Source organism: Silurus meridionalis, chromosome 8 (genome assembly GCF_014805685.1).
Source record: "Silurus meridionalis isolate SWU-2019-XX chromosome 8, ASM1480568v1, whole genome shotgun sequence".
NCBI lineage: Eukaryota > Metazoa > Chordata > Actinopteri > Siluriformes > Siluridae > Silurus > Silurus meridionalis.
In genome coordinates, this window is record NC_060891.1 from 17,123,396 (window position 1) to 17,149,467 (window position 26,072).

The 26,072-nt window shown below is 38.4% G+C and overlaps 3 protein-coding genes across 5 annotated transcripts in view; 2 read left to right on the plus strand and 1 right to left on the minus strand.

The window, feature by feature from the left end:
• sash1b (SAM and SH3 domain containing 1b) overlaps window positions 1-10,396 on the plus strand; it is a 65,030-nt gene extending 54,634 nt beyond the window's left edge. For all 3 annotated transcript variants that reach the window (XM_046856506.1, XM_046856507.1, XM_046856508.1), the window contains 13 exons: window positions 642-746; window positions 2,833-2,965; window positions 3,216-3,598; window positions 3,869-3,940; window positions 4,124-4,267; window positions 5,051-5,183; window positions 5,283-5,452; window positions 6,382-6,591; window positions 6,688-6,838; window positions 6,994-7,125; window positions 8,266-9,077; window positions 9,955-10,086; window positions 10,171-10,396. In XM_046856506.1, coding sequence (XP_046712462.1) covers window positions 642-746; window positions 2,833-2,965; window positions 3,216-3,598; window positions 3,869-3,940; window positions 4,124-4,267; window positions 5,051-5,183; window positions 5,283-5,452; window positions 6,382-6,591; window positions 6,688-6,838; window positions 6,994-7,125; window positions 8,266-9,077; window positions 9,955-10,086; window positions 10,171-10,212 — 2,619 coding nt within the window. In that variant the 3' untranslated portion in view covers window positions 10,213-10,396. The remainder of the gene's footprint in view (window positions 1-641; window positions 747-2,832; window positions 2,966-3,215; window positions 3,599-3,868; window positions 3,941-4,123; window positions 4,268-5,050; window positions 5,184-5,282; window positions 5,453-6,381; window positions 6,592-6,687; window positions 6,839-6,993; window positions 7,126-8,265; window positions 9,078-9,954; window positions 10,087-10,170) is intronic.
• A 361-nt stretch (window positions 10,397-10,757) lies between these two features.
• On the minus strand, window positions 10,758-25,649 carry ddo (D-aspartate oxidase). Its single transcript, XM_046856266.1, is given in 6 exon segments — window positions 10,758-14,069; window positions 14,072-14,181; window positions 14,399-14,575; window positions 14,698-14,806; window positions 14,890-15,073; window positions 25,635-25,649. Coding segments are annotated over 5 exon segments (1,014 nt in total). The 5' UTR covers window positions 15,062-15,073; window positions 25,635-25,649; the 3' UTR covers window positions 10,758-13,623.
• On the plus strand, window positions 16,935-21,425 carry zbtb24 (zinc finger and BTB domain containing 24). Its single transcript, XM_046856267.1, has 6 exons — window positions 16,935-17,029; window positions 18,001-18,905; window positions 18,992-19,159; window positions 19,268-19,429; window positions 19,736-19,817; window positions 19,925-21,425. Coding segments are annotated over exons 1-6 (2,214 nt in total). The 5' UTR covers window positions 16,935-17,027; the 3' UTR covers window positions 20,820-21,425.
• Window positions 25,650-26,072: the final 423 nt, after the last annotated feature.

The window sequence follows — 26,072 nt, forward strand, 5'->3', positions numbered from 1 at the left end:
GCCTGGAAAGCTGGAGGTACGCGCTGGAGAGAAGGGGAATGAAAGTCAGTAGGAGTAAGACAGAGAGTACATGTGTGTGAATGAGAGGGAACGGGGGTCAACTGTGCAAAGTAATGGAGAGATGTGTTAGAGAAGAAAAGAGTGCAGGCAGGGTGGAGTGAGTGGAGAAGAGTAGCAGGAGTGATTTGTAATAGAAGAGTCTGCAAGAGTGAACGAGAAAGTTTATAAGATGGTGGTGAGACCTGTGATGATGTATGGTTTAGAGACAGAAGCATTGAATTAAAGGCAGGAGGTGGAGCTGGAGGTAGCAGAGCTGAAGATGTTGAGGTTTTCATTGGGAGTGACGAGGATGGACAAGATTAGAAATTAGTTTATTAGAGGGACAGCGCATGTAGGACGTTTTAGAGACACGGTGAGGGAGGTGCGATTGAGATGGTTTGGTCGTGTGCAGAGGAGGGACATGGGGTATATCAGTAGAAGAATGCGTTATATACACTACATGTTACTTTATATACACTACATGACTTTCATACTTGTGTTCAGCAGTTATATTTAACTTGCTTACTTAAATGACTTACATTAACCCAATCAAGACACAACATTAAAGGTCACAATTAATCTAAATATATTTATGCCTGTAGCTGAAAGAGTACGAAGCTCATAATCGTCAGTCCTGCACCACGGACACAACTGAGTGGAATGATGCCTCCAGTCCCAATGCGAACAACCTCTCAGTGAGCTTTACCGTAAGTATTGGAACACTCTCTTATACATTTCAGTTTGACTTAAACTTTCAAACGTGCAACATTTGCGTACAGCCTTGCTTTTTCGAACCCTCTCACTCCTGAGCCACTTTAATAAGTGAGTAAATAGCAGCTGTGTATGATTAGCTGTGCCACATTTCTGTTTGTTATAATGAGTTTATTGGCTGCGCCACATCCTCCCGTCTCGGGCATTCTCCCAGCAGGAATGTCACCCACTCTGTCAGGCATTTGTTGTTGTCACTCCCCCTTTACAGCCTGGATGTGAACCACTGCTTGCCCCATTACAAATCCATCAGTCCACCATGGGGTCATGTCCCAACCCTCTATTAAGCTCTATTCATCGCCGTCAATACTGTAACCCCCCATTGTGTCACTTTGGCTGTATACAACACTGAGCTGAGTTCTGCAGGGTACAGCTTTTTCAGACAGGCAGGGTGTGATTAGGAACCTTGGTTAATGAGCTCTTCCTTTGGGCACTCGCTCTCTGTATCTCTTTCCAAACAAATTCTCTTTTATTTTATTATGCAAAACTCAGGAACCTGACTTGATGGCACTAGGGGAGATAATCCTACATAATATTAGAATGTAAGTGTAATTCTAGCATTGAAGTTTAAGTACTGGGAATTGGATTAGGCCGAAAAGGAAATAAACTGTTGTTTTGACAGAGCTGGTATGTGCTTTGGGTTTTCCACTCAAGACCTTGAACAAGATCGCTGATAATGAGACTAATTCGAAATAATAAAATTTGTAAAGAATTTCTTAGTCTTAAATACTTAAGTAAATGTAACTCTATCAGAGCTTCAAAATGTTTTTTTGGGATTAAAGATTTAACCAGATGCAGACTTCAACTTTCAGTTCTCATCTTTACCCACAAAGTTCACATATAAGGCACACATAGCAGCTGTTCATTGTCCAATTCTAAGCAACAGGTTTGTTTTTGACTGCACCAAAGCTGGGTTTTAAACAGAACTACCTGTGGTTGATATGTCTCATATGTGCTTTTTCTAATGTGGCTGGAACACACATGTTAAGCACCTAATGTTGAAAAAGTGGTTTGCTAAAATTAAACAGTCTGCCTGTCTGTGTCTCATTAGGTTTCAGTAGAAAGCCCATAGCATGCAGATATTAAAACACACTGCTGCTTTTGTGAATTTGTGTAATGTCTCACTTTGAATTTATACTGTTAGTAACTACATTTTTTTAGTCTGCAGAGTGACATTTTGGAAAGTAATTAACACCTGTGAAAAGTTCACAAGTAAATTTTAATAACGGATTTGTCATCCACCTACTAATTAAACAGAGTAGATTGGTTTTCATGTACTTTAAACCCCTTTACATTTTGTTTAATTATGTACAACATTTGTTTCCGCACAGTTCAGTGTTTACTTAAACTGTTTCATAATCTCAGTGATTAGTATAATAGAAGCAAAAATTAGAGATGGGAAGTAATAAACCAAATACTTTGCTTCTGTGCTTAAGTAGATTTTTCTGGTGTCAGTACTTGACTATTTTTTGTTTTTCTGGACAACTTTTTTACTTTAGTTTTAATCTATTTACAAAAGGTACATGATCAATATTTTTTATTTTCATTGCATGCCGCTTCCAGCCCATCAACCTATTTCTTCTCATTGTACGGCTTTTTCAACCACTCACTGGTGTATCATTTCCTGGCTATCACACACCACAGATGTAGGCTAGTCTATGAAGGTAACAACGAGCAAGGCAGAAGGTAACAAGAAGTTTGGATAACATAGGTGAGACAGAGGGATTCAGCGACGTAAACTGACTGAGAACAGAGACTTTCCTGTTCACCATCATCTTTTCTCCGCTTGTGTTCTATATGGTGGATTTCCAGCCTGGATACATCAATTAGATAACAAAATCTAAAATACTTCTGTCTGTTTTGGCCCTTTATTAACTACTAAACCTGAAATGTCACTTGTTTATCATATTCACACAGTATATGCTATCACATAATCTGCTGATATTAACTAATGCTATACATAAGTAAAAACATGTCTAGAGGTACTGGTTTCATGTATTTGAACTCCTCCATCCTGGCCCACAGTCACAGGAGCAGTCAGATGATGAGCTGGAGGACTCGCAGGCTTTTCGCAGGCTTCACAAGCTGGTCAACTCAACTCGCCGTGTAAAGAAGAAGCTCATTAGAATAGATGAGAGCAAAAAACACACATCAAAAGGTAAGGGGTTGTAGCTTTGAACCTTTCCTTGCATCCTCAGAGAGTAAATATAGATAAACCAAGACTTCATGAGACGTCTATAACACTAATAATAACAAATGGTAGAGAAGATAAACAAAAAGGACAAAATAAATAAAAAATCTAAAGTGTAGTGATTGTAATAAATGTATTAATTAAACTGTACATCAACATCTTTTTGAATTCTTTGTATGGTCCGTGTGTGTGTGTCATTTGGCTGTGTCTCTTACAGACTCATTGAGCTCAGACTTCTCTCCCACATGCGAGGAAAAAGCCTCTCTCTACTCGGGTGTACAGAAGCACCTAGTCATGTCTCAGGGTGATGGAATGGCCTCAGCTCTGTGTGTGGATGGCGATTCAGACAGCCTGACCACATCTCCATCTTCCAGCAGCCTGGACACCTACAGTGGCTATAAGCAATTTAAGCTGTTTAACAGTAGCCAGGGGCTAAGCTACCCTCCCACTGGGCCCAGTGTGGACACTTCAATGATGGATGCAGGCAGCCACTCATCCTTTTCCGAAGCTGAGGGCTGCTGTGAGGAGGAGCCGAGGATAACCCGCTCTGTGACTGATGGAGAAATGCGACGGGCCCTGAGCCCCTTGAAATTACATGGGGTGAGATAAGACGCTCTGATCTTCTGGTTAACCTGAGCGCTATGTTTATATACTCTTTTATCGTCCCCATTCAGCGTAACAACAGAGAAATGCTTTCATAAATAGATCTGGTAAACCTATTTCATGTCTATTTCCACTTATTCCTGCTGTGAAGAAAAACAACAGATTCTCATACTTTTTATGTTATGTGGGGAAAAAGGTTTACGTTGAAAAATGAAACCGATATATTTTGTATTCAGCCATGTTAATCCATATAATTTTCTTCTGCAGAGGGCATGTAGCTTTGGAGGTTTTGACCTAATGAACCAGTCTTTATACACACGACACAGCTGTAACACATCTGTAAGTACTAAACAACATCTTTCATATAAGACGATGTAGAACTCTAGGTATTTCACTTTTATTTTTATATTACAAACAGTACAATATATGGCAAGGCTCATGTGTACACATTATCTAGCCACTTGTCTTGAGATTAAGGTTTAAGGTCAGTCTGCCAAATGGCTTGTTTTGATTTCACTGCAGAGTGATAATGGGACCATCAGCAGGAGGGATGCAGCGAGGTCACCCACTCCGTCCCGCATCTCGCTTGGGAAGAAGGTGAAGTCGGTGAAGGAGACCATGAGGAAACGCATATCCAAGAAAAGCAGTTCTGTCCTGTTTGAGCAGGTATAGCTGCGATACATTTTTTGATTTTTATTTCTCTATGATAGCTCTTGGGGTACTCTTAGGGTTGTTATGGTGTCACAGTTTAATTGTCAGCCAGACTATGGTCAGATGTTTAATAAATATATTTTTGTAAAATACTATTTAAAAATGTGTGTGTGGATAGTATTTCTGCCTCACGGTTTTCCCAGGGTTTTCTTTCAGGTTTTCCGGTTTCCTCTAACTGTCCATTAACATGTACATTACTACCTTGGCAGACTGGCTGTGCTAAATTGCTTGTAGGTGTGAGTGTAGGAATATGTGTGAATTGTTCCCTGTTATTAACTAGCAGTTTCCTGCCTTGTGTTCAGTGTTCCTATGATACCAGAATAAAGTAGTTACTGAAGATAAATTAATAATTGAAGGGTTAAGGTTATTTATGTCTATTAAGGTTTATTTAACTGTAGTGATGTCACTTCTTTTAAGTTTTAACTACTGAAAACACACAGTCACACAGAACGTGGCCTTGCAGACCACAACTACATAAAATACATTTTTTCTCAAATGCATGTGGTTATGCAGTATTTCATTTATTCACATCTGAGTCTATCAGAGTAGGCTTGGAAATTACATGAATGTACTGACGTGAGTCACTGTGGTTTTGGTTAGTGCTGCATGGAAACCTATATTATGTGCTTTGTCATGCAATACATTATCTATTTCGGATCGTTGACTGCCCCCTACTGGCACCTCTATTAAAATACAGTAAACGTTAGATCAAGCTCTCTCTCCGTCTCTTTCACTCAGCTAAGTCTAAGCAGAGAGCCTGAATCACTCCAGTCCCCCCACACAGACACGGACTCGCTGGAAAAACCCAAACTGAAGTCTGGCGGTTCTGTCGAGAGTTTGAGGAGCTCACTAAGTGGGCAGAGCTCAATGAGTAAGTGTGTTCAATAGTCTGCACTTGCATGGGTGATCCAAATCCTGCTTAATTGAACCACAATTCTAAACTCCATCTGATATGCATTTGCTTTTGCAGGTGGTCAGACGGTAAGCACTACAGACTCCTCTGCAAGTAACAGAGAGAGTGTGAAATCAGAAGATGGTGACGACGAAGAGTTGCCTTACAGGGGGCCATTTTGTGGCAGAGCCCTTGTACACACTGACTTTATCCCCAGTCCCTATGACACAGATTCCCTCAAACTCAAGGTGAGAGTTTTGAAATTAGTATTGCTAAATTGTCTTATTAATGTAAAGCACAAAAAATTCTAAAGAATTGTGGATGCTCTTCAGAGCAGTATTTAGAAAATATTTTGGACATAGAATGAAAACCAGGACGTCAGTGTTCAGGCAAACAGCACTAATGCATTTCAGCCGAGATATGTCTGTCTTCAGGTCTTTTTGAACTATTTATAGATTGCATGACTTGTTTAACATGCACAAGGCAATCATGTGAAATATCAGGAGACAATCTGCCACAAGGGTTAATTCCAAAGAAGATATCACAAGACATACATGCATATAGCACACATTCAGTTACAGAGAGAAAAAATATGTAAAATACCAGACAAAATAAAAGCTTGATAAAAAAAAACAGGTTCAGCATCATATCAATCCAGTTTTAGTGTTGTGGTATAGATTTTTAATCCTTATTGCTAACTGCAATTTGCAAAAAAAAGGAATCCCAGATCACATTATGACTAGTTTTACAGGACCTATAGGTGTCAGCTGGTTGTGAAAAGTTTGTAATGCATGGCTTGCACAACATACCGCGTGCTGAACGAAACTACTAGATTTTCCCAGATATCAAAGAGATAATGGATTTCTTCCCTGTTTCACAATATATTTTAATAGCAGCCCACACCTATCAAACATGAAACTTCTATTTCATATGGTATTGGGTTACATTTTATGATTACATATTTCATGTATGTTGTATATAAAGTTTCAGTTGTCTTTTCATTGCCCACTGATTTGCATTTGTTTTCTTAAGTCACATGACTAGATCAGGTGACCCACAAGTCAATTATATCCACAACATAATTAAACAATTTGTAAAAAAAAAAAAAACATCTGACTGATGTTATGTTACATAATGGTATACATGCTTAAAGCCCTCACTGTATGTTTTGTTTCAGAAAGGGGATGTTATAGACATAATCAGTAAGCCTCCAATGGGTACATGGATGGGCCTCTTGAATAACAAAGTGGGCACCTTCAAGTTCATCTATGTGGACGTGCTGAGTGAGGAAATTGAAAAGACCAAAACCAGCATCAGGAAGAGAAGGAAGAGTCGACCTCCCAAACCCACGTCTGTGGAGGAGCTTCTAGAGCGCATCAACCTTAAAGTAATGACAGTTTTCCAGTAAGAAATACTATAATTAGACAATTACAGGCTCCTGTTAAGTTTTTTTTTAATCTTCTTTTGCTCACTGATTCTATAGGAACACATGCCCACATTCCTGTTTAATGGATATGAGGATCTGGAAACGTTTAAGTTACTTGAGGAGGAGGATCTGGATGAGCTGAACATCAGAGACCCACAGCACAGAGCAGTGTTGCTGACTGCAGTAGAGTTGCTGCAGGAGTATGACAGTGAGTGGTTTAGCAGCTAGAGATACACACACACACACACACACACACACACACACACACCATGGTGTTCATATTTTAAAAGAGGTGAAAGTAGTTTTTAGAAAATATGCTATTTTTAGAATGTTAATTTTTCTCTGTTGTGTATGTGATCCTAGTTAACAGTGACCCTGAGACCAGTGGTTCTGTAGTAGACCCAGACGATAAGGTTCAGCCTGAGTTATCAACTCCCTCAAGAGATTCTCCACGCGACTCTGGTTGCTATGAGAGCAGTGAGAATCTGGAGAATGGTAATGACAGCCTTCTTCACCTGTGACTCTCTGCAGCTGCACTACTCATTTACTCTGTGGGCTGCCATTATCTGCATGCTCCAGCATCAAGCAAAACAAACTGCCATGTCTGAACAGTGTTTGTTGTAAACGCACACTGGCCATTCATCTCGCCACCATCTCTGCACTTTCTCTTGCTCATCTTTTTTCCCCCTCTGTTTCGAGGACCGACCTCTTTATCTCCTTCAGTTTCTTTGCTAGTCATTGCCTGCTGCATAGTGATTATCCACAGACATGTTAATCATATCTTCCATCAGAAACTCAAAGGACCAGTACATTCCGTCTCATCTTGTTCATCGTGTACGCGGAAGTGGTGGCTTTGCATCTATCTTGCTGTTTGCTGTCTCGTCTGTTCTGTTCTGTTATGACTGTGAACAACAACAGTTTTGTGTTTTGGCTAAAAGTGTGATAAAGTTGTAGTTAACTGCTTAGCTGGCAGTATACATTGTTAGAATGTGAAATTTTGAGTATATAATTTTAGTGTTTTGCTTTTATTTAGTGCTATAATACAAAAGTGATTCTGACATGCTCTTGTAAATGTCAATTGCACCTTTGTGGCATATTTTCAATGCTTGTACTTTTGAAATTGTTTAGTTTGTCTTTTGTATATTTTTCTATTAAACATATAATAATATAATTTGCACCGTATCATATGTGCCTAAAACCTCTATTATATGCAACGTGATAAGAAGTATACAATTCATATATTTACAAAATTAGCTTGGACCAGAAAATTGTGGTGTGTGACAACGTATATATTGAAATGCATCTCTGAGCAAATGGCATAACTGGGGAAATATACATCTACATATGGTTTCTTAGTTTGTCAATGACCAGTTATAATAGAGGCTACACAATAAACAGCTGTATCATACTTGCCTGGACTGTCTGCTTTTTTATTTCTGCCTGTTTCTATTCACTTTTCATTTCTGTGCCATCTGCAGTATATGTGAAGGCATGCTGTCTCTTGTGTCAACTGTTTGTGTTTGCATGGAGAACTCTGTACTATTTGTTTCATCCAGTAGTCACTTCTGCATACTGATTTTAATATTGTTTATCCTGTTTTGTAAGTCACAAGCTCTTGAATGGCTCTTTTTGTAGGGAAAGGCAAAAAGACATCTCATTTAAGCAGGTCATCATCAGGCTTTGAATCCAGTCACCTGCCATCTCCTGAGTATCCCACTTCTCCTCTAAGCCAGTCCAGCAGCAGGCAGGATCCACAGTCTCACCTGACACCTTTTCAGATAACCTCCATCAAAGATGTTCATTTAGAAACAACTTGCTCCTTGCTCAGGATAAAGCCTCTCAGTCACAGCTATGATGAGTTGCTTCGCATTCCTGTACCTCAAGGCTTGTGGAAACGTTCTCTTTCATTGGATTATCAGATCCTCCACAGGAAGGAGCCATCTAACCCAGAAGACTTGACACCAACCCAACCCATAAAACCTGATGCTTTGCTGCAGAGGTATAGCCCTGCCGAGCAAGATGAAGCTCTAGAGGCCAAACATGAAGATGAATCTGAAGAGCTAGGAACAGGAGATGAGCTGACATTTCCTTCTGTTGACTCTTCCACAGATGTAGAGAGTGAGGAGGTGCCTATAGATAGTGCTGAAACATACCCACCTGATCCTTCTTTACACCCACCTCGCATAAAACCACCTGTTCCTCCTAAACCTCATCCACTTTTTACTGACAGAGAGACAACAAACCCTGATAACAAACACGTGTTCCCAAACACGACAATTCCACACAAATCAGACATGGCCTCTGATTTTCCCAAGTCCAGCAAACCTTTTATCCACAGGCTTGGAAAGAAGGTGCAGCATCCCCAACCAACTAATCTGGAGTTACTTGTAGAACAGAAGTTAAGTTTGGATGGTATAGACCTCACAGAGGAGCCTTATTCTGACAAGGTATTTAAAAAAATCCAGAAATCAATCATGTTTTATGGTCTATTATATGTACACCAACATTTAAAAGGGTGTTGTGGGAATTAGTTCATTTATATTGCCTCTGTGTTAATAGAACATGCATCATGAAACAGTAAACATGATTTTCTTAATTCAGATGTTACATTATGCAGCTTCATAATTAATTAAAGTGCAGCTTCTTCATAACATCCAGTTGTAAACTGATTTACTGCCTCCTAATCACCACTTACTGTAACAGAAGATTATTGACTGATATTTGTTTTCTACTGTGTACAATCATCCATGATTCCACTGGTCAATCTCATTACTGATGTTTTTCCACAGCGGGGCTGCTCTCGTATGGACATTATTTGTTTTCCAAGTTAATACACAATCATGTCTGCTGTGTACAGTAACCTTGCAGCATTATAACATGTAATGCACTATTGTAGGGAAAATAAGGTTTTTTTTTATCACTTCCAGTATACCAACTGTTTATATAAGCAGCCATTCCTTTACCAGCCTTTATCATCTTGCTATCAGGAAACTACACACACAAGGTTACAGCTTTACCTTTAGCTGTTACAAACTGCTGTGACTGAAGACTTTTAAAACCGGCTCTACAATGAGCTGTTCCTCTAGAAATGACAATGTATTAGAATGAGAGCATTCATTTAAACCTTACTGCCATATGCCTTAATAACAATATCTGTGCTGCTTTAGAAAATCAACTAATCAACCACTCAGCAGCACTGTGGTATAGATTACAATAATGTTTACAAAGAATTATTGTGTATACATGTATGGGTGAGTGTACAATATTTGGATTGTCCTAAATCGGTGTGCAATTACACTATCTATATTTTACCTTCCTTTTCAGCATGGTCGATACAAAGTCCCATTCTCCCTAATTCAAAGATATTCTGAAGATTTAGATAAGCCTTTGGGGGATATTGCCACAGCAATGGATCAGACCAGAGTCCAGCTGCTTCGCAAACAGCACCGTATGGCAGTGAGTGTAATATAGATGTGATCTTACATCGAGCAATTTACTCAAATGTTCATTATTCTGATTGTAATTTATTTTATTCCTTAGATCCCACTAAGAGGTTTATCAGAGATTTGTATAAAGCTGTGAACCATTGAGTAATGTTGGATTCCAGATCTTCATGTTGTGGTCAGAGCATCACCCACTGCCATAAAGGTTGTAAATGTACAAAGGCTGATGTCAAAATGTCTGAAAGAAGGAACGATTTTAATGACTGTCATGAAGGAAATCTGTTACTGATTGCAAGATTGAACAACTGTTTTAAAAAGATTTTTTTGTCATATATATATATATATATATATATGTATATATATATATATATATATATATATATATATATATATATATATATATATATATATATATATATATATACATATATATGTATATATATATATATATATATATATATATATATATATATATATATATATATATATATATATATATATATACGTATGTGTTAGCAAATTGTGCAAATATATTAGCAAATTGTGCTACATATCGTAATGTTTTTAGGTGTTTCTTTGTGTATACACACACCCACGAACCTAAAAACATTACGATATAATTTGCTAATAAACTGTTAGCAAAACAGCAGCGCTGAATTTAATTTGAAACTAGTAAAATGAAGATCAGGGTGATACTTTTTATTTATTTATAGAATTAACATTTACCCATTTTTACATATTCGGTACAATGTTTTAACACTGAGTCAGCTGCTTCTAATCACAATTTGTATAAAAAAAAAAAAACCTGATTTATTTTTTTGCTGATATTGTGATGTTTCCCAGCACTTGTTTTAAATTTTAATAGGTTTCGAGAAATAGTTTTGTGAAATACATGATACATGCTTGCTCTGAGATCTTTTAATAGTAGATAGAATACAATTTATTCAGAATGTGTACTGTAGCCAGTACAAAATCAGCATCCTGGAAATTTCTGAAATCTCTAAATCATGCTATTTGTGAATTAGAATGTGATTGTGATTAATTGTGAAATTAAAAAAACTGCTGCCTTTTACAAGTGTAAATATAAAATAGGAGCTCTCTATGATGATTTGTGAATTTGCATTTGTTTTAAAATGTGTTTAGTTTTGCCTTGAAAAATGAAAATTGTGATTACAAATACCTGAAATTTTGGCTTTATTTTGAAATGACTAGGCCAGTGGTTTTCTGCTCCAGTAAAGTCCTGCACAATTTACTTCTCTTTAGTAATTATTTCAGTTTGGTTTAGTTGTTTTAGACACTTTTTTAATTTCATCCAGTATGGAAGACCATAGTAGATGAATGCATACATTTTCTGTGTAGTAAACTGAAATCCGGGGTCACACCCTATTTTGCTACTGAAATTTAGGAACAGTTTTTTTATTTTATAATTTTTTTTAAATATCAAAACTCAAATATACCTGAATAATTTTTCTTTAAAGACAAGGGTGAATTTATTTTCCTTCATATGCCTGTTGTCCAGGTCTTTTTTTTATTTCTATATATTTTCTCAAAAAAATTAAATCAAGCTTAAAAATTTTCCCATCGTTACAGGGTGTATTCAAGAATACATGATGTCATTACATACTGTTTAATTCTCTCAAAAGGCTTCAATGTTTGTTTTAGATTATAAAATGGACTTCTTTCGAAGAGGATAATAAAAAAAAACAACAATAATATCTTATGGTTTATTTAGCTATAAATAAAGTGATTAGTTTCTTTTTGTGATAAAGGTTTACCTATGTGAGTTAGCTACAAAAATAAAGCACTGAAATGCTGATTGTAGCCAATATGATTTAAGAAAGTAGATCAAAAGAGCTGGTTAATATGTGACCTAATACATTTAAATTATACCTACAAACTAAGTATCAACCGAACATTTTCAATATTGGTGAGCTTTCTTATGGCAAAATCAAGGTACTTGATTTTACATGCAGTGGCATCATTTGACCACAGATTGGCGCTGTATTAAATGTCACCGACCTTCTGATCAATAACCTACTACCACTTTCCATGCACACACCATCATTCCTTGTAGATGTTAAGGCAGCCTGTTGTCTCTCTCTTTTGGTCTGTATGTTTGCAATATTTGTATCTCCATACTCAACTTGAGAAAAATCTTCTTTGGCTGGAGATTTTTAGTCACATTTTAGTGACTTGGTTCTCTTATCTCCAACATGCTTCCATGTTTCTGCAAATTCTTAAAGTTACTACTACTTGATTCCTTAGAGACCGCTTTATTCTCTTGTTCATCTGTTTGTTTTTGTTCAACTACATTTCTAGAAATTGAGCCATGTCCCTTTTAGTCCATTGATAAAGTGCTATACATCTAAATGTGAAGTTGAGTAATTCAGACAAGAAAAGGATTGTTAATTTAAAAAAAGTTAATTAAAAAAAGTTTATTAAAATAAGCCCCACTTTGGCAGTTGAGCCAAAATTGAGCCCTTAATGTTATTGGATTTCCTTTTATTTCTATTTTTGCAGCTTTTGCAAAAACTATATATTAATGGCATATATGAATAGAATGACTTCACACACAATTTAGTCAATCACTAGTGAATAAATGTTCATTAAAAACTTGGAAAAACTGATTTTCCAGTTGTTGGTAAGGCTCTGCGGTTGCAATTTTTGTGTTTAGTTTTTACACAATGCACAAGAATCCATTAGTGTCCTGTACTTCCTGCTCCAAAATAATCCCACAAGTTTTCACTGTTTAATAGGATTGGCATCTTGTGTCTGCAGTTATAATCTTTGAATAATGGTGTTAGTGGTGTTAAATATCACCAAGCTTTTTTTATGCAGAAATATAAGAAATATTACCAAGCTGTTTCAACTTTCATCTAACCAGATCTGCAACATATTAACACTGTAAAACGGAAGGGTCCAAAGTCTGGTCCATTTGTCCAAATGCAGCCTACAGCCAGGTCCTAACCAGAATGAATCTTCTCTTTTACAGTATATGATAGTTGTCCTGCTTATGTTGTTGCATTTTTTTCCGTTTTATCTAAAAAAAAAGGCTGATAACTGGTAGACTCTGAAGACTCTGATAACTGGTAGTAATACCACAAGAGTCTTGCAAATTATTTTACTGAATATTTAGTCAAGGCTACATACATAACATTCAAAGTAGGACATTTTAGTGACTTGTCTGTTTAAAGACAGCTACAGTAATTAAGAAATTTTACATCATGAGATATTTTGAAACAAATAATGGGCAGTGACAAAAAATCTTTAGACAATGAAAAGGCAGAAAAACAGACTGGCTGAAATCTTTCCTGGCAGAAGCTATTTTTAGCAGAACAAATAGCACACAGAACATTACTAAAGCTAATCTAATAAGTATTCTAGTACATTTGTGAATTATTGAAACAACAACAATGATCAATGCTATTTGCCATTAGGAAACATGAAATGATGTTTCCTTGTGTGACAACTACAGCTAAAAGGGGACTATATATATTATATATATAAAAATGTATTCCCCTGATATCATGTTTATGTGAATTCTGTGCATTCACAATCTGGCATGAGGTGGTTTCTCATGCAGACTTTTCCTCACCAAATCCAGGGCCTCCAGTGCAGTGCCCCAGCTCAAAGAGATGCCCCAGGAACCATGGCCATAGTTATGCACCAGTGGCACTTGTCGCCCCTGAACTTGCAGCCATTCTCTCTCAATACGTGGGCTGCTCCGGCCAGGCCTCAGTCCCACCTTTTCTCCCAACACCTGAGCATTCCTTAGAGATGGAAATAATGCACTACAACGCTCCATTATGCCCTTACTGTCATCCTTATCCACCTCCAAGCTCCAATTATTCATCTGCTGAGTTCCCCCCAGAGTGACATAGTCAATGCCTGGGTAGATGTAGGTATTTCCATCTCCATCACGAATAAAATTCTTCAACCAGGGAGCATGAACTTGAATTACTTGTCCGCGTACAGGGTGGATCTGTTCATCTCCACCAAAGACCGGGAGCCTAGGCCTGAGCAGTTGACGATGACATCATGGGTATAGGCGAGCTGCTGAAGGTCCGTCACTTTCTCTCGTTTCATCTGACCACCTGCTTTTGTCAACCTTTTATTGAAAACAGACTGTTTGCAACTTGCTTATCAGACAATTGCAAGAATCCACAAGATAACAAAAACAGTCAAAAAAAAAGACATACTACAAAAAAAGATTCACCAAAGTCCAATTAAGTAAATGTAATTTCTAAAGCATCTTTTGTTGCTTTGTACAATGAGCTTTCCTTTAATATTTTTTAAATAATAACAGGAAAAATATATATTTTTACCTCTTCTCCAGCCATGGCAGATATCTGAGGCCTTCACACTTAAGAGTGAGTATTGCTTGACCAAACTTATGATTGGGGAATCTCTTCATTTCACGATCCGTCATAGTCCGAAAACCAAACACTATATCTGCCCAGTACGGTTTTGTCTTAATAGGGACCTCTTTGAATATTTGGTATCTGGATAAGATTCAGATTTATAAATGTTAACGGACATAATCATTAGTACATAAAAATTGTACCTATGATAGAAAGAAATGTAAGATTATTCTACATTATATTTTTATGATATCCATACAAACCCTAAGCTCTGGAGTACTCCTGCTTCTGAGGCCTGTGGTGAATCAGTAATTGCCAGTAAATGATCAAATGTGCCTTGAAACCAACGCCGCTGACGTTCCAGAGGAATACCTGGTGCACACAGAGTGCAACATTGTCCATTACCGAGCATAGCTTTGGACATTTACCTAGAAACAAGAAAAAACATTCCTTACCTGGTATTTCCCATGGCAGAAGAATCCCAGCAGCTACATCACTGGTGGTGTCTGGAGAGAAGTTCTCAGCCAGGATAGTGACACTGCAGAAGGGCAAAGCCTCAGCTATACACACAGCTGTAGACATCCCAACCACTCCTGCTCCAACTACGACAACTTTTACCTTCTTCATGCTGGAGTTTAACTGAAGGAATACAATGAATAAAAGAAGCAAGTTGTTTGTATATGAGCCCCGGCAAACTCAACTCAATCCTAGTGGACTCCTTCAGACTCATAAACTAGAACACGTTAACCTCTGATACATTTTAAAGTGACTTTACAACACAAGTTAATTTTTAATCAAAGATAATGATATTTAAATTCAAAGAGCAAAGATCAATCTTTCTTGTTTGTGTTAGTAATGCTAGAGACCAATTCAGGTCAATTTTAGGTACAGTTGCACATTGTACAGTTACATTTCAACAGTAAAATGACTGCCAAACTTGTCTGCTCCATGAGCCCCACTCCTTAACATTAACACTGCACAGAGAAAAGGTTTCACAATATATTATAGTTTACATATCAGATAAAACAGTATGTTATGCAACATACTAAAACCAAAAATAACAAGGCACTATGATCAATGAAGAGATAGGATAAAAAACATCCACATTGAGACGAAATCAGTACACTGAGCACAATAACTCCATTCATTTCGGTGAATGTTGAAATTATGCCATTACTTAGTAGAATTTTAGCTGTAAAAAAAAAAAAAAAGTATGACCTTTTCTTTGTGAGTTTATAGATATTTCTGCAAATCTGTGGAAAGTGTTCCACTGTATTCAGATCTGGTGAAGCCAGTTTGAGTTGTCGTCGTCTTCTTTCAAATTTATGAGGGAAGTCGGCTTTAGAATATGGAGAAATGGATTCATTCAATTCAATTCATTTTTATTTGTAAGAGCTTTGAACAATGGAAGTCATCCAGATATCGAAAGCATTCAAATAGCCCAGTTGAGCAAAACACTCTATATCCAGGATCTGTCCTTATCTGCTACATTGCCTATGAAAAACCTACTAACAATAGACTAGAGTAAATAAATGTGTTTTAGCCTAGACTTAAACACTGAGACTGTGTCTGAGTCCCGAACACTAATTGGAAGGCTGTTCCATAACTGTGGGGCTTTAAATGAAAAAGTTTAGAGAAACATCCAGACAGTAAAGTGTTACTATAATCTAACCTAGATGTAAAAATCTAATCTCCTGAGAGCTCAGTTTCATCAATTCTCATGGTGGACGTGAGAACCTTAACCAAAGCTGCTTCTCTGTGTCTGCAAGAATTTATTGCACTGCTACCATTATTGGTTTATTATATAATTGCATGGATCAGTAGGAGTTTCAGGTCCAAATCAGGTGTTTGGTGAATGTATATGTAAATGGTGGGGGGCAGACACAAGGCTATAAACTCATTTACATTTGCGGCATTTAGCAGACGGCCTTGTCCAGAGCGACATACAAAAGTGCTTTGAGTCTCTATCAATGAATAAATCTACACTGGAATGCTGGATTACAACTTAAGATACACCAGCCTACAACTCTGTTGAAGTGTTTTAGGAAGAGGTAGGCCTTCACCTGTCACTCAAAGATGGTCCAGGTCTCCACTGTACAATTCACATAGGGTTAGGGTTGTGTTAGAATGATTAGTCAATCAACCATTCTATCTATCTATCTATCTATCTATCTATCTATCTATCTATCTATCTATCTATCTATCTATCTATCTATCTATCGCTTTTGTATTGTAAACACGTTGGTCTGTTTATTGTGACACTGCATGCTTGAAAATGAATAACAGTGACGATGCAGTAACATGACTTTCATGAGAAAATAAGAACGGCTTGTCGGTTTTATTAAGTTGAGTTTAAGTTTTAGCTTATCTATTTTATCAAGTGCCTACAGAGCACATTTTAACGGGAAATAGCCACTAGAGGGCGCCAGTCACGGTTTTTTGCAGCCAATAACCGGATATCTCGCGATATTTCGGCTGTTGACGCGATCCGTTGAAGGTAAGGTCCTGGAAGCTTTGTATGTAGGGTTGAAAACAATGTCCTTCACATGTTCTTAATGTGCGCCAAAGAGAAACGCACGAGTGGCCGGTGCACATGTACGTACAATGTGTTCTGCTGCTGTTTGTGGCGCAGTATTCTGTGATACATAACGACCAAACAGAAGACCCCTTTTTTTTTGGGCTATGTTAATATGGCGCTCATTTAATAGTCAGTCCGCGACATGTAGTGCTGCATGAGACGACATGGTGTTAAACATTCAGTCGGGATTCTCACCTAGAAACAAGGGGAAAGGGAATAATACGATTTTTGCCAGACGTGCAGAATACACGATAAATGAGCCACGATAAAATAATTATCGGTTGAGAAGTCTTGTCCGCCTTCCTTCGGGATTCATTTGCTGTGATATATCCATTCTGATGACGTAAGAATGTAAGCGGCACGCCCATTGGTCACGGCCGACCAGGAAGAGAAATTTTGAATCGATACCATAAAGCAGGGGTCACCAACCTTTTTGAAACTGAGAGCTACTTCTTGGCTACCAGTTTGATACACACAGTTTTCAGTTTGATCTGAAATAACAAATTTGCTCAATTTACCTTTTATTATATGTTATTATTAATAATGACATTCATCTATGTGAAGACACTAATCATGTTAATGATTTCTCATAATAATTATCAACAATGATTTAAAAAGTTGAAACTTATTATTAGAACTTATTTTTAGAAAAGGCACGTTTGTGAACCCTGCCATGAAGCTTTCTTTTCCCATTTTGATTTCACGTGGGTGAGATCCTGGGACAAATCTAATTTCCTGATAGTCGAGCCTTTGAAAAACTTATTTTTCTGTAGATGCAGAAATGTAGATCCTTTTTTATTTTGAGCATCTTAAAAAACAGATCTTTGGACAAATTTTTTTCCCTTTATAATATTTGGTGCAGTCATTTGAAGGATGGGGTGAAGCCCATGCTGTCCATCTATTAAAATCCGATGACAACCATACAATGAAAATATCTCATATAACACAGATATCTCTGGGTGATGATGCCTTCTTGTCATTTTTCTAGGTTGCCACACAAAGCAGAAAGAATGTCAGAGCGAACACAGGCCCACGCTTCCAGCTTACTGACCTTTTGTTCCAAATCGCATAAGGATGCGATCCTTAATAAATTTGACACATTGAGGAAGAGACAAATGCTTTGTGATATAACCCTCATTGTTGAAGATGTGCATTTTAAAGCACATAAAGCACTGCTGGCTGCGAGCAGCGAATATTTCTCCTTAATGTTCACTGCTGAAGACCAGGCCTGTCAAACCATATATACGCTGGATGGCATGGCACCAAAGACCTTTGAATCTGTGCTCGAGTTTATCTACAGTGCCAGTGTGTCAGTGGAAGAGAGCAGCGCTGGACAGTTGTTTGACATCGCCCGCTTGCTGGAAATAAGTGAGTTAGTCAAAGCCTCTGCGGATTTTCAGTTAAGCAATAAAGTCTCAGCTTCAAATGTCTGCTCGGAAGTAGGTGATGGTGACACAAGCACAAATGAAATCCCTTCCAAGCGCAAAAGGGGGCGGCCCAGAAAAAACAATAGCCCTTCGGGACCAGACTTGGTACTACTGCCCCAGGAATCAAATGAAAATGAAAAAAAAATGAATGAGAAACAGGATACAACTACATTGGATTTACCTGTGGATTCCACTGAACCTACATGCAACTCTAATCCCCCTCCCAATGACTCAGACGATGCTGATTATGACCCAAGTGAGGACAGACCTCGGCATTGCAAGCGCCAAATACGGCAGCCGGTGAAACTAAAAAGCTACAGGCTTGGAAATGAAATTAGTGAAGGAAGAATGCTAGGAAAGAGGGGCAGAAAGAGGAAATACCCAGCTACAGTACCACGCTGTGATGACTGCGGCAAAGTTTTTAAAAACCATCTGTTTTTAAAAATACATCAGCGAACCCATACAGGTGAATTTGTAAATACTGTCAAAACAGTAAAGCATATTTAAAATAGCTTTCTGTGATATCTATTTTTTTTAATGGTTCTTGTGCAGGAGAAAAACCCTTCCGGTGCCATGTTTGTGGTAACTGCTTTACACAGAAACACACCCTTTTAGTTCATCAGCGTATGCACACTGGAGAGAAGCCATTTGTATGCAACATTTGCTCTAAAGCTTTGTCCACAAAGCACTCCCTGCAGGAACATATGAACTTGCATGCAGGTATGAAAAGCTGCTGGGAATTTTCATCAACCATACATTATTTCTAGTCATTACATTAAATGTCGTATCATATATTTTGGTGTATCTCTATCTTCTGTCTCAGAAAAGAAATCTTTAGTTGTGACCAGTGTGGAAAAACCTATAGCCAGAAGAGGCAGTTAAATAGTCATTACCGCATTCATAGCGGAAAAGCGCTACCTGAATGTGAACATTGTCACCACAGGTTTAAGGATGCAGCACAACTAAAGAAGCACCTGAGAACACACACAGGTAAGGCGACAACAGGTCTCAAATACACAGAGTAACACATGCTTTACTGCACTCTTCTTAGTCGAGTCAAATATCTCGGCTAATATGACTGTGATTTACTGTAAACTACATAACCATAAGCAGAATTATTTAATTGAATACACAATTTGAGCTCCCAGACAAAAAGCTACTTGCAGCATCAATTCTAATATCTCTGAATCTTTCTTTCAAAACTCAAAACTGAGTTAATGGGCCACTGTCTGGCCAAAAACTGACTTAATCCAGAAATATTTTTTACTTTCTGTCATTGTTTGTGTGTTGTTTTAGGTGAGAAACCTTTTACATGTGAGTTTTGTGGAAAGTGTTTTACTGCCAAGAGCACCCTGCAGACGCACATTAGAATTCACAGGTAGACCATCCTGTTTAGACTTTTGAAACCTCTGAATCAGCTACAGCATCAAAATTAGCATGTGATGATACTGATATGTTCCTTATTCTTAATCTTGTGTTCTTTAGTGGAGAGAAGCCATATGTTTGCAACATCTGCAGCAAGTCGTTCTCTGATCCTAGTGCCAGAAGACGCCATGTTGCCTCTCACACAGGGAAAAAGCCCTACATGTGCACTGTGTGTAGTCTTTCTTTTACCCGTTTGGACAATTTAAAAGCGCACACTAAAACTCACAATAAAGAGCGGCCAGTTGTGGAGGGCTCACAGCCAACCACTGTGGAGGTCATGGCAGAGAATGAGAAGATGCACAATGTCCTGGAGCTGCAGCAGTACCAGATTCCCACTCACACAGAACAGGAGATTCAGTTAGTGGTCACCGGTGAAGTGGACAATATTAACCTAGTGGCAGGCCAGAAGCCAGGCAGTATTAGTATCATAACTGCTGAAAATGGTGCTGAGGAGTTGGCATCAGCAGGTCAGACCCATTCCAGCCTCACTCTTCTCACTCATCCTTCTGCGCATATCCAGAACCTGGCTCTGGTCACTCAGGACGAACTAGACCCCAGCACACAAATCCAGACCATTAGTGTGGTCGAAGGCGAGGTGAGCAGTGAGCAGGCTGAGCAGATGCATGTTATCACTCTGACTAAAGAAGCAATGGAGCACTTTCAGGTTCAGCACGGTTCAGCACAGCAGCTACAAATTAGCTCACGGCCTCTTCAGCAGCTGCAGGTGATCCAGCAGGCTGTGCCTCAGCTTTCTGCTACACAGGAACCTCCAAGAGAGCAGCACAACCAGAGTCACACAGGTACCATCCATATCAACAGCCAAGCTGGCCAGCCAATCTCCATCAGTCAGACAAGTGAGCAGATCTCCAGCACTCAGATCCAGGGACAGACCTTTCAGATCCAGGCAGGCACAGTGTCATACCTCTATACAACAGGGCTTACCCCACAGAGTTAAGGAAAAGCTGAAACATACCTCATCTGGACTGCTTGTGCTGATATTGATAGCAATGGAACAAATTATTTTTATAATTTGACCAAAAAGTGTTTTAATGATGGTTTGATAATGACATTACACAATGTGTTCAGTTTATACAAGGTGGATAAGGATGAAGCCGAATTCAGCAAAACTCATGGCAAATGTGTTGCCACTTCATTTAATAAGTGCCTGTGGTACATTGATCAGAAATACAGTGCACAGATGAGATAGGATGCTTATATGACCGATAAAATAGTTTTATACCAAGCTTTTGCTCATATGTAGGAATTTAGCTTAAATTGCAAAAAAAAATGCATATAACATGAATTAATGCATGATTTTATTGTTATCTAAGGTGCTAGAATCGGAATTGTATAACATCTTGTTTGTGGTCACCAAAACAGGCACTGCAAGTTCTATGAATTACCACCAATAGAGTTAAACCAGTCCTGTTCAGTTCAGATGTTCAGTAGAGTTCTACCTCTCACTTATCTAATTAACATCGAGTTTTGGATGCATTTCTTTTTTCCAATGTAATTTGATGGAGCTTTATTTCTATAATAAATTTGTTTCTTGTTCCCTTTACAATGTTACACTTTCCTAGGTCAAATGTATGTACATTTATTTCTAAAAAAAAAAAAGTAAACATTCAAAATGTATTATTTGAACTTTTAACTCTTGAAAGAATATATATATATATATATATATATATATATATATATATATATATATATATATATATATATATATATATATAGTGTGTGTGTGTGTGTGAGAGAGAGAGAGAGAGAGAGAGAGAGAGAGATCATAATTGCAGCAATATGTGTGGTCACCAGGTGATCTTTTACACTATGATCAAAAGCATGTGGACACCTGACCAACAAATGGACAAGTGGTTCTTCCAAAAACTGTTGCCACAATGTTGAATGAATGCTATTGTATTGTCTTTGCATACTCTGGTTATAAGAAACTAATTTGGCCCGAACATTTACGTGTACAACATAAGATCCATAAGAATAGAGTTTGCAAAGTCCACTGAACACTTTTAGGATTTGTTCGAATGCACACTCCAAGCCAGGCGATATTTAAAACGATGGAAAAAATAAATGACAATCTAAGTACGTGAAGGAAAACATTTAGACAATGTTGGATGGTTAGCTCTATACTTTATCCATTTTGTGTATTCAGGATGGAGCTGGCACACACCTCTGAAATTCTTGCAGTTTTAGTAGGTGCCATAAAATGCACAACCTCAAACATCTTTTCAGTTTCATTAACATCAATAACATTCCCCTTTGTAACAATTAATATCCAAGAAAGCATGACATTCAGGCTAAAGACTGCATGCTTCTTGACTGCACTATAGACCACTCCTTGCTTGAAAGCCAGGCACATTTCCCAGCCTCCTGCATCGAGCAGTGTTATCTGATGAGTCTGCACAGTACATCAGTGTGTGGTGTACCTGTAGGGAGGGATGTGTCATGCTGAGTGTGTCCTGACATCACACACTCATTTCCCTGTTTATCCTACTCTAATCAGGTATGTCCTTGTTGCGCTCTCCAACAGCCTGAGCAGCTGCTCCAGATAAACAAACAGAATAGGACATGTATGCAATACCATCCTACTGACAATCGTGTTAAAGAAGAATGAATATAAATGACAGAAAACAATCAAGTATATGAAAAGATCTAACTGAATTAGTAATAGTACCACAACAGTTAATAAGAAAAGTGTCTAGCTGCTATGCCTTTATGTCAACCTTAATGGTTCCTAGAGGGGACACACAGCTTCGTTGTGTTGGTTGTCTGCCAGCAAAGCCTCATACTTCTGTTTCCTTGCCCAGGGTTCTTTAAAGACTGCCAGTTCCAGCAGTGAGAAGTCCCTCTGCTGAATGTTATTGTTGGCTGCACATCTCCTCAAGTTTCTGTTGACATTTTCCATGTCATTCATGTTTTCCACAACAGAAAAGCGTTCACCCTGTCATCCAGAGATTGTAGCTTTGAACCCTGATGATGCCACAGCCATCAATAGCCAGGAATCCAAGAGAGAGTGGAATTGGCTGTGGAATCAATTACCTTGATCATTTTTTAATCACACAACTACGTGGATAAGCTCAAAAGAGGTAGGTAGTGCTTTCCTTTCAGTGCAAATGCAGCAGGGGTGGAGCTTGTGAGGAAATATAAGGTTGACAATCAATATAAATACTACATTTTCAGAATCTAGTATTGTAATTTCCAAGACAGTAGAGAACCAGAAACTTTGAATTTCAGCAAGAAGCAGAGAAACTGCCAGCATTGCCCCATTAGCCTCTATACTCTATATAATGGAATCACTATAATATTAAACCACACTCCTCTCAACCATGCAGGGCTAATTATACTCTCACTCGTACTTCCAGTCATTCCGCATCTGAGTGAATGCCTACACTATTGCGCCAGTTCTATTTTTGTAACCTAGACAGCCCAGTCACCTCTATCAAAATTAGCTGAAGCAAAAGGACGCTGAAAGACTTCTCATCAGAATTGTTGCTCATTCCATGATTTACCAGTTTAAATCAGAGTTTCTGTAACACCAAATATAACCAAACACACTGTCCTGGGTGAGCATGTCTCTGAGCAGCTGAGGTTGTCCTACAAGCTCTATGCTGCCAGGTTCCTAGGGAGTGTCAATCTGCTGCAAATTGCTTCACTGCAGCTTCACTGCAGCTTGTGCACAAAAGAAGTTGAAGTTGCTCATTGGATCTAGATCATACTGAGTGAATGATTTCTCATCCTTCTCAACTGTCAATAAACATAAGTTCAACATTAGAGCTAAGATAAGTTTTAGTAAGTTCTGAGGAAACCATGCTCTCTAAATAAACAACATGGAAAGCTAATAGGTGGGCAAAAGCCTTCCAATATTATATTTATATCGGTAGAAATAAAATATCAGTGAATATTAAAGTTAAATAAGATTTAATGGGGAAATAAAATAAATTTAAGGTATATAGGATGGAGACAACCCTCTGTGATTAGTGTGGGTACTAAAATAAGAGTGAAAATGTATGTGGATTGAATTTAAAGAATGCTTTACATTTAGGAAATAATTTATCTTGTATTTTGACACTGAAAATAATGTATTTCTGGATGGACTTGGATTTTGAAGGAAGGAGGCGAGCAAGCAGGGGCTCTGGGGAGTGTGCAGAGAAAATAATGTTTGAAAGTTTGAAAAAGGAGAGCTCGTCTGTGTCCATGAATGTTATTAGAGAAATAATCTTTCTTTTGTATCCACTAACAATTCTTACACTAAAACTAAAATAATACAAAATTGTTTTAATAGAGCTACATTCCAAATGTAGAATTTAATGTATAATATGGTTCTGATAAATAAATTTGATATCATGATGATACATGATGTAAATCTTATTTATAGAATAAATCAATAGGTTCATTAACTGATTTAACCTTTTTTTAAGGAAATAAATAATTGCATTATAAAAATGCACAAAATATTAGTCAACTTTCCCTGACCCCTTTTCTCCTCCTTTTTTCAGGCCACAGCAGATCATCCGTCTCCATACCCCCCAGTCCTCTAAATCTGCCTCTTTCAACCCAACTACCTGCATGTCTTCCCTCACCACATCCATGAACCTCCTCCTAGGTGTTCCTCTTTTCCTCCTTCCTGGTGGCTCCATTCTCAGCATTCTCCTAACGATATACCCCATGTCCCTCCTTTGCACATGTCCAAACCATCTCAATCAGGCTTTTTTGTCCCCAAAGCTGTCCCTCTAATAAACTGTTTCTAATCCTGTCCATCCTCATCACTCCCAATGAAAACCTCAACATCTTTAGCTCTGCTACCTCCAGCTCCACCTACTGTCTTTTAGTCAATGCCACTGTCTCTCAACCATACAACATTGCAGGTCTCACCACAGTCCTATAAACTTTCCCTTTCACTCTTGCAGATACCCTACTATCACAAATTACTCCTGCCACTCTTCTCCACCCATTCCACCCTGCCTGCACTCTTTTCTTCCCTTCTCTAACACACTCTCCATTACTTTGCACTGTTGACCCCAGGTACCTGAACTCCTCCACCTTCACCACCTCTTTTCCCTGTAACCGCACCACTCCACTGCCCTCCCTTTCATTCACACACGTACTCTGTCTTACTCCTAATGACTTTCATTACCCTTTTATCAGCATGTTCCTCCACCCCTCCAGGCTCTTCTCGACCTGCTTCCTACTCTCACCACAAATCACAATATCATCTGGAAACATCATAGTCCAGGGAAACTTCTGTCTGACCTCGCCCATCAACCTGTCCATCACCACTGCAAACAAGAAAGGGTTTAGAGCGAATCCTTGATGCAGTCCAACCTTCACCTTGAACCAGTCTGTTGTTCCTACTGCACACTTAACTGCTGTCACAGTGTCCTCATACATGTCCTTACATACTTCTCTGACACACCTGACTTCCTCATACAATACCACAACTCCTCTTTCGGCAACCTGTCATACGCTTTCTCTAAATCCACAAACACACAATGCAACTCCTTCTGACCTTCTATATACTTATCCATCAACATTCTCAAAGCAAATATTGCATCTGTACTGCTTTTCCTCGGCATAAAACCATACGGTTGCTCACAGATGGTCACCTCTTCTCTCAGCCTGGCTTCCACTACTCTTTCTCATAACTTCATGGTGTGACTGATCAAATTTATTTCCCTGTAGTTACTGCAGGTCTGCACATCGCCCTTATTCTTAATGATTGGTACCAGCACACTCATTCATTCCTCAGGCATCCTCTCACCTTCCAAAATCTTGTTGAACAATCTGGTTAAAAACTCCACTGTCATCTCTCCTAAACATCGCCATGCTTCTACCGGTATGTCCTCTGGTCCAACCAACTTTCCACTCTTCATCCTCTTAATCGCTGCTCTCACTTCCTCCTTACTAATCCTACCCACTTCCTGCTTCACCATCTTCACATCATCCACCCTTTTCTCTATCATTTTCCTTTCATCAGCTGCTCAAAATGCTCCATCCACATTCTCCTCATCAGTCAACACTAGTTAAGGTCTTTTAGTCAATGCCACTGTCTCTCAACCATACAACATTGCAGGTCTCACCACAGTCCTATAAACTTTCCCTTTCACTCTTGCAGATACCCTACTATCACAAATTACTCCTGCCACTCTTCTCTACCCACTCCACCCTGCCTGCACTCTTTTCTTCACTTCTCTGACAC

Coding starts and splice junctions, on each gene's coding strand:
- zbtb24 (XM_046856267.1), top strand. Junction 19,160..19,267: donor ACATATGAACTTGCATGCAG/GTATGAAAAGCT, acceptor GTCTCAGAAAAG/AAATCTTTAGTTGTGACCAG. Junction 19,818..19,924: donor ACGCACATTAGAATTCACAG/GTAGACCATCCT, acceptor TGTGTTCTTTAG/TGGAGAGAAGCCATATGTTT.